General features: G+C 29.5%; 1 protein-coding gene across 1 annotated transcript; it reads right to left on the bottom strand.

The window, feature by feature from the left end:
* Positions 1-1,938: 1,938 nt before the first annotated feature.
* On the bottom strand, positions 1,939-6,897 carry LOC149165935 (aquaporin NIP2-2-like). Its single transcript, XM_089429987.1, has 5 exons — positions 6,655-6,897; positions 5,413-5,637; positions 5,167-5,331; positions 2,298-2,359; positions 1,939-2,194 (listed from the first exon to the last, which is right to left on the bottom strand). Exons 1-5 carry the CDS (start codon positions 6,895-6,897, stop codon positions 1,939-1,941), a joined length of 951 nt encoding a protein of 316 aa, XP_089286113.1.
* Positions 6,898-9,364: the final 2,467 nt, after the last annotated feature.

Here is a 9,364-nt window from a genome sequence, read left to right as displayed (position 1 = left end):
GGCTTATACATGAAGCGTCTCAGGCCTACCAGACTGACACTCCACCAAATTAAATCTGGGTCGGAAGCGGACCTAAACCAATAGGTAGCCCAAAAAAATTTGGATGATAAGTAATGGTTGGAGTTGGTACGAGACCCTCGTCATACGAGAGGTTGATCCTCTTAGTATAGACAAACTTTCTAGTTGTATTGGCTCATGAAAAAAATTATACCAAGAGCCTTGTCCACTGTTATAGGTGCTTTAGTTAAGACCAACCTTGTTCTTCTAGAAATTCATAAGGAATTCCAGCTTATCTAATTTCATCTTGAGAAACATAATATCCACCCCAGCTGTATAGAAAAACATATTTTGTGTCTCCCTCAAACAAAATTATCTGGCTCTAACATGAAATATCCAACTCCTGCGGACTCTTCTAATGACTAGTAGTATGTCAAATCTAGTGCGTTTTTCAATTTATTTTAAGTACAAATGTAGGATATGCAGTCTTTGATACTATGTCTTAGATATTTAGATATTAGACAAAATAAGGGTACTCAAACATATATAGCTCTAAAAGACAGTGTTAAACTATTTTGCTTTTGGATGGCTTATAATGCGGTACAATGGCCAATAGATATGGTTTCCCACTAGGTAGATTGAGGCCATCTTACCATATGATCATGGATGTAACCTTCCCTTTTTGTTGAACAAATGAAAAAGATCTTGCGAAGCTTATTTAAAAAAAACCTATAAACATATATATTGATATGAAAATGAATTGTTTATACCCTTAAATTTAAATGACAAATAAAGCTTTGTTATTTTAATTAATTCAAATTTTCAAATGTTATAGTTGAGTCTAAATAAATGAGATTAAGTAATCCTTCAAAAACCTTAACATATATATTCCTAATATAAAATTAGTTCTCATAAAAAAAACAATAATAATGAGTACTATTATTTATATTTTTTTTATATGACCAATAAAAGTTTTAATATATTGTTTTCATTAATATGATATCCAATTTTACATTAAAACATGATTATGTTGGTTCTTAGACAAATTGATATTTTTTTTTTTTTGTATTACTAACAAAATTTTTAATATATTGTTTTCATTAATATGATATCGAATTTTACATTAAAACATGATTGTGTTGGTTTTGTGACAAACCTTTAAGACACGATGTCATTAGTTATGTTTGAATTGAAATAATAGTTATGCAGTTAAGAAATAATCAGTCTAGATTCATCTAATTCCGAATCTAACATGCCTGGAGACGGATCAAATTTCTTCAAGTGAACTTTTTTTAGAGTATAAAATACAATATGTAAATAAATTGATATCCACATAAATTAGTTAACATAGATATATAGCATATGAGTCTTTGTTTTTTATTATTATAGCCGACATTACTTTTCTATTTAGAAAGTAGTTTATTTTTAGTTCACAAATATTAAGCACCCATGTTGACATATTCACATAGCTATCATACAAGGTTATAGAATAAACCTCTCACTCAATAATTACTTATTTTGTTTTATTTTATTATTTCCCTCGGTGTTAAATGGAATATAGAACCTATAAAACCTAAATAAAAATAAGTCATTAAAAAACAAAAGTACAGAGAAATAAAATGCTTAAATCTATATAATAAACAAGGTGTCAAACATCTTACGTATATATTTTATAGTAAGACCTGAAGTTTTTACTAATTACCGCCATTCTTCTGTTAATAGACTTAAGTTCAAGTAGACTAGATCTGTGTCCACCCAAGAGAAGAGTCCAGGCCACTGTTCCTCTGCGCATTACGTTAAATTTCCAAAACAAAACCAAATAATTGGATCCAAACATTCCCATAGCTGAAAACATCAAATACTTACGGGTTAAAAAGGCTACATTAGGTCATATTTAATGGCAGATTTTCTGTCCCGATATTTAAATTCCAATAGCAAAAACTAGCTTGCAATTACATATTTTGAAGCCCCAGCTTTTAGACTCCGACCCGAGTTTGAAAACGAAGATGCCCGTCTCAAAGAAATAGCCTGTAAAGGCTTAGGCTTGTCTGTGAGGCGTATGATACTATATGAACATGCACCAATGAGTGTCCCGCCGACGGGACCAAGCAGGTACACCCATATTGCTTTGTAGTTATTGCTCACTATTGCTGGACCAAGAGACCTAGCCGGATTCATTGATCTTCCAGATGTTGGTCTGCCAAAAACAGTAATTTAATCGGTTTATTTTGTTCCAAAGAAATTAGATTAGATTTACTTCAGAATAATAGTGAAACAAAGGTCGAGGTCAAGCAGCTCACCCTGCAAAGATAGAGCTTATCATCACCATCGAGCCAACTGCTATCCCTGCAAGCTCTCCTATCTCCATGGTTTACAATCACAACAGTGGCTCTGTCACCATAGAACGTTTGATTGGCCAGTGGCTCTGTCATTAATATTTTTATTTATTATAAGAAGAATTATAATTTTATAATAATTTTTTATTTTAAAAAATAATAAAATTATCAAATTATTTAAATATTTTAAATTTATTATCTTTATAATTTATAACAATTTAATTAAAAATATACCATTACAATTTAAATTATTAAAAAATTACTTTTAGTTAAATATATTCTAAAATTTATAAATATAGAAAAGAGCTATAAAATAGTTATGATTCTTTTTATGTATTCAGGAATCATTCATAAATAATATTTTTTAAAAATAAAATTTTGATTATTATATATATGTATATATATAATTGCTAGTGCTTGTGAATTTGAGATATTCTTAATTGTGTTATGTGGGTGAAGTGGCTGGTGCCACATGAAGTGAGACAAAGTTTAAGAAGCTCACATTCCCGATAAAGATGATATAGATGTTTAAGTTACATATAGGTGGTTTAATTATGGTTTTAGGTTAATTTTTGTTATGGGTTATTTTGAGGTTTGCTTTATCTTCAATAACCATATATTTAGGTTAGGTAATGGTGGCTTGGAGTTTATGGCATAGAAGGTGCGGAGGCTTTTCAAAGAAAATGATAATCAGGAGAAGTGGATAAGGATATTTAATTTAGAATCAAATTTTTTTGACATTTTATTTAGATAATAAACAAAAAGTGATGTTTTTAAATTATGTTAAGATTAGTCTTAGGAAATGTAGCTTAGAAAGTGCCTTTTTTTTCACTTTTGGTTATTATAAGGTGTTTTTCACTCTTGATGGTATCTACAACCTTTGTTCCAAAATGATTTTATGTTTCATTTTTCTTTGCTCGCTTTCACGATTGTAGTCTTTTCCAATAGGTCCACGTGATAAGAGGTTCACAACCTTTAAGGTGTTTTTCTCTCTTGATGGTATCTACAACCTTTGTTCCAAAATGATTTTATGTTTCATTTTTCTTTGCTCGCTTTCACGATTGTAGTCTTTTCCAATAGGTCCACGTGATAAGAGGTTCACAACCTTGTTCTTTCTCTAAGAGTCCACTTGGTAGCAAATTGTCTAGTGACTCCGTTTGGTGTGAATACTCCTTATATATTGGTAAGGAAATAAATCATGGTGAGGGCAATGCAAAGATGGATACTAGAAATTAGATAAATATGCATTACACATATATCATATTGGATAAGGTGTTAGTGGAATGATAAGAAACTGAATAGGAAATCTTTATGAGTATAGAGAGTGTGAATAGATAATGTGCGGAAACATTTAAGAAAAATCAATTAAAATAATTAGCTAAGAAAATGGTTTACTTTAGAATTCTCCATCTAAAAAGTCACATAACACTAACAATATTATACAAGAGAGATATACTCAACAGCAAGTTAAAAGTTCATTTTTGTTTTTATTTTAGAAATAACAATTCTACTAATCATAAAATCTATAAGATAATTATATAACAAAGTTATAAATAGAATTAAAATTTTACATTATTTTTTAAAATAAAATATTATATATTCCATTTAAGAGAGTGTGAATAGATAATGTGCGGAAACATTTAAGAAAAATCAATTAAAATAATTAGCTAAGAAAATGGTTTACTTTAGAATTCTCCATCTAAAAAGTCACATAACACTAACAATATTATACAAGAGAGATATACTCAACACCAAGTTAAACGTTCATTTTTGTTTTTATTTTAGAAATAACAATTCTACTAATCATAAAATCTATAAGATAATTATATAACAAAGTTATAAATAGAATTAAAATTTTACATTATTTTTTAAAATAAAATATTATATATTCCATTTAATAACATTTCTTTTAAATTATTAATATGAATTTCTCATCTTAATAATTGGTAAACTAAACCTAATTTTTATTTTCATCTTTATAAATATAAATTTCAAATATTTCAAATTTCTCCTTAAAATTATAAAAAAAAACTATTATTATTATTAGATGTATATTAATATAATTCATACAAATCTATGTTTAAATTATTAAAAAAAATTATTATCACGAAAATTTTATGCCTTTAATTTCCAGATCAGATGCCTAATAGTTTTCTAGTCCCCCGATTATATGAAGAATTGTTAAACTAAACCTTATTTTTATTTTAATTTTTATAAATATAAATTTCAAATATTTCAAATTTCTTTTTAAATTATTAAAAAAAAATATTATTATTAGATATATATTAATATAATCCATATATTAAAAAAAATATTATTATTAAAATATATATTAATATAATCGATATATTAAAAAAAATATTATTATTAAAATATATATTAACTTAATTGAAAAAAAAGGGAAATCAGGAAAATTTTATGCCTTTAATTTCCAACTCAAATGCCTAGTGCTTTATGCCTTTGATTTCCAGCTCAAATGCCTAGTGGTTTTCTAGTCCCCCAATTATATGAAGGGTGCTAGACGGATTTTGCACCAAATTTTCCTTGAATTCCAGCTATAGTGCCAAGCAGTTTTTCATTTTACTTGAATTGCAGCTCTATTGCCTAAGGGTTTTACATTCCTCAATTATATGAAAAACGGGGTGTTTGTCCTTCAATCCGAATGGGCTAGACGGATTGAAAAAACATGCAAGTGTGAAGTTTCCAAATAGACCAAAGGCTATAAAGAGCGAATAAAAATTAGGCCCTCTTTCATGGCAGCTGTAGAGCACTTCGCTTCTCATGAACTCATTTTTGGGGTTTCTATGTACACTATTTTGTACAAAGAAATTACCGCACTGCTATCTGTTGCAACTGCCGAGGTGACGAACATGAGCACGAAGGAAACCACGAGTTCCATTTCCAAGGCCTGCAGCACTGTCCCGGAAGGAATAGTTACACCCGTGTTTGTTACAGGTTTAAATATAACACGAAATTGGGCTATAATGTAAACAGGTACCTGCACATCAAGAACCTACTGAGATCTGTGTATTGAAATTCTCGACCAAAGGATTTACTCAGATTGTGAGAAAACAGTGACCTGCTTCCATGGAAAATGCCTCACTGTTGCAAGTGAAATGGTAACTGCAGGATTCATATGAGCTCCAGAAATGTGACCAACTGAATATATAATGACCGTTACTGTTAACCCAGAAACCATAGAAACCCCAAGCTTTGACACTAATGGCCAACTTCTGTGATCCAATATTGAGGAACCGCATGTTACGAAAACCACAATAAAGCTCGAAATGGTCTCTGCTGTTATCTGCAAACAGATTCCATAGTTAAGAAATAATCAGAGGAAGTGTTTTGTTAAGGTCCAGTAAGTTAAAATTGGTTTGCAAAGGGAGCAGGGTTAGAAGATTGTAAAATTATTATAGCTTGGATGTAATGGCATAAATATGCAAGAATTACAATGAAATTTAGAATTGAGAATGAATTGGATTACATAATATTCAGAATCAACATATAAATTAATTAAGTTAAGTTGTACATGTAATAATTAAAGTTAAGTATGTTTTATGTTTTGCTGATATACACATGTATCACATTTAAGGACTAACTAAAATCAAATGCACACTATATGTAATCACTCACCTTAACCACAGGGCAGGGAAGAACTAGATTTGAACTAAAGCTAATTAAAACTAAGTAAGTAGATGTACAGCATCACAAATAAACAGATCAAAAAAAACTATGATGAATGGTAATGGGTAATAGGGTCAGAAGAAACATTGTATTCAGTGACTTCTTCACATTTTGATGAAGAGAGAAATTAGTTTTCAAAGATTTAAAACCTTTCCTCACGCATACAAGAATATTTGAACTGAGCTGTTTGTATTACTCTCCTTAATCCCCACCAGTAATTACAGTTTAACAAATTAATAATTTGTTTATAATGGAACATCCCCGGGTTTTATCAATGTACCAAAACAGTATCAGAAGGAAAAAACAAAAACACTACTGAAAAGTGAGCAGTGGGAGATCTTTTTATTCAGGATTCAAAGAAAATTATTTTCACCTATGGACATAGAAAAGAATTATGGCTGGATGGATTCTCTAAAAATTTTATTTTATGTTTTTTTTCAGAAAAAAACGAAGATAAATATCGTGGATTGATACTATACTATGGGAGAATACATTCAGTCTATTTTGACCATATCAAAAAAGAAAAAGAATATTACACTTTTATCCCAAATCAAAAGCTTAATAATCTCATAGTTAAATTAATATATGATAGGGTGAAATGAGATGGATTAGCATATGGAACCGTAGGGCATACCTTCCGAAGTAGAGTAGGCTGAAAAAAATCCATGCAGCCTTTGGAGTAGTGTTTAACATTTCTATGTAACAGGGAACCTTCTTTCATGTTTTCAGCCTCCTGGTCTTCCATTTCATGGCCGGAACTGTTCATTAGCTGACCTGAACCGTTCTCGGCATCCATTTCTCTGATTCCAGCCTCCTGGTCTTCCATTTCATAGCCGGAAAAGTAAATTAGCTGACTTGAACTGTTCCTGGCATCCATTTCTCTGAGATTATGAAAGGATGTACCAGTGAAAAAAATTTTATATCGTATTATGTCAATCTCTGTATATAAGAGTAGGAAGAAATCATATAAAGCGACCAAGGGAAACATATCAGACTCAGGAAAGTCCCCGAACATAAAACTCCGAAATCATGCGGAGAATTTACGATCAGAGAAGCTGTGGGATCAACACATCAGTTGTTGTATTGAAAAAGTAATATATTGATGTCCATTTGCGGGATGGAGTATGAAGGGACGAAGAGGCCTCTCCTAATTGCAGCTATTTAACACGAGGAGATCCAATCGTGGGATCAGAGGCTGAGGACCTATTTCAGGAAACCTGAGAATTTGTCAGTGAACAAGCATCTTCCATTTATAGGTATTCACTAATAAAGTTCTTACTCAACAAAGATACGAAACAGGCCCGGGATAAAGTATCGTCCCATGTTGATTAGTATATCATGTATATGATGCATACCATGCATCATACATTGTGTATTGCATCCATGTAACAGGATACAGACAGCTTCTGCAATTGCAATATATACCCACAGTGGGAAGAGTTCCACTCATGTACATATGATCAGACCGTAACAATGAACTCAAAAGAAAAGTATGCAGTTTTCGAGAAATAAATTCTATACCTTTTAAGAAATGGCATGGAGAGGATTGTGGAACAGTAAATAGTTTTAACGAGGATCGTGCAAAATCATATCGGTTTAAAGATCAAATCACACAGTTTTAGGTGAGATTGTTACTCAATTGCAAATATAGGAGGTAAATCTTTTTAACAAATTTATAACTTGTCATGAATTTCTTCGTTAATTTGACATCGGGTGATTATGTCCTTTCATAAGCTACGTGATATTTCTAAGAATGGAAACAAATCCTAATTCACTGCACATATAATTTTGTTATTTGCAGTAAATCCTTAAAAGCTAAAAAGTGAGAGCTTGAATAACCTGTAGAAAGTCTAAGTACAAGTGTTGATTTGGAGGTATTTTATTTTGATTTAAAAATAAATTATGTTATGGATTTTTTTAAAACTTATAATAAATAAAAATATTAGGGGGTAAAGGTATTTGAGGATTTTATGCCATGTTTTAATAAATTAGATTAATATCACTATTCCTTTTTTTTCATAATATTTTGTTACTAAAATAAATAATATGGTTTTTTATAAATAAAACAAATAAATGAAGAGAGTTAATATTATAATATTTATAATAAGTAAAATTAATATATATATATATATATATTATTTTATAAAAATAATTATAATATTTTTTTGGTACATTTTTTTGAATGAATTTGTCTAAAATTTAGTAGAGATTTGTTGGAAGGTATTGATACTAGTTTTTGAATTATATGTTAACAAAGGTGATGTGACCTCAACTGAAGTGTTTTAGAGTATCTCAGCCATTTAAAGTTAAAAGTCAGTGTTTTAGATAGCCAAAACCTTTTGAAATTAAAAGAATTTTTTTTTAAATAGCCCCAGTTGTTTGAAGTTAAAAACCTTGTTAGCCTATAAATATCTTCCTCTTGTGAAGAAAAAAAGCATAAGAATCCTAAAATTATCTAATGCTATATGTACATGAATGCTAAACTATTATTTTATGTTAATACCCATAACCTACAAGTTCTATAAATAGTTAAAAATGATACAATAATAAAATTAGTAATTAGTTGTTAATATACAATAGATGATATACAAATTATACAAGAAATATAGTACAGAAAAAAAAAGGAATTAAAAACTTGTGTAATTGGTGGTAATTATAAAGAAAAAGTTATATTTTCATTATGGTATATTCCTAAATCAAATTATATAACTAATTTTGAATTTTAAATAAAATTAGACAAAAAAGTTAAAAAAAACAACCTTTTAAACAAGCATAAAATAACCTATAATCACTTTTGTATTAGGAATAAGAATTATTACAAATGCCTATAATTATGAAAGGTTAGGCTGACGTAATATTTAATGATTGTAACAATTTCTATAAATCAATAACCTTTTAGCACTTAAACCCAAAAATATTTCAGCATACAAATGATGAAAGACTATAATAACACATAGATTGTGTGAGTATGAGTTCAACTCTTATGCAAGGGACATAATCAAACAATCTAAATCCCTTGAAATCATTCATAGAAACTTAGAATTGAGCAATGTATTGATTAAAATTATCTTTTAAAACATAGGTCTGGAAAGGTTTAATACGATCAAATCCATATATATATATATGAGAAAAAAACTAATAATGTAAGGAAAGAATATGCAATTAGCTCACAAGAGCCATGACTGGATATTTGATAACAGTTAGTTGTGGTTTCATCTGGGAAGTAAAACGAGTCAGAAAGGGGTTTCAAACCCTAACCATTACACAACAACATGCAAGGAAAAGACTTTAAATTAGAATGGAAGGAATGTCAAAATGCAACCCTACAATATAGAATGACCAAC

Source organism: Pinus tabuliformis, chromosome 5_1 (assembly GCF_031772625.1).
Source record: "Pinus tabuliformis cultivar Carrire ecotype Pingquan chromosome 5_1, CPIR1, whole genome shotgun sequence".
NCBI classification, from domain to species: domain Eukaryota; kingdom Viridiplantae; phylum Streptophyta; class Pinopsida; order Pinales; family Pinaceae; genus Pinus; species Pinus tabuliformis.
Note: the sequence above shows the minus strand (reverse complement) of the source record. Positions and strands in the feature narration are given on the sequence as shown.

Bases quoted from the DNA above. Each gene is read 5' to 3' on its own strand.
- LOC149165935 (XM_089429987.1), bottom strand. From the start codon at position 6,897: ATGGATGCCAGGAACAGTTCAAGTCAGCTAATTTACTTTTCCGGCTAT. The intron at 5,638-6,654 runs GTATGCCCTACG...ATCTGTTTGCAG, and splicing joins AGCCTACTCTACTTCGGAAG to ATAACAGCAGAGACCATTTC. The intron at 2,360-5,166 runs GTAATTTCTTTG...TAAACCATGGAG, and splicing joins TTGCAACAGATAGCAGTGCG to ATAGGAGAGCTTGCAGGGAT.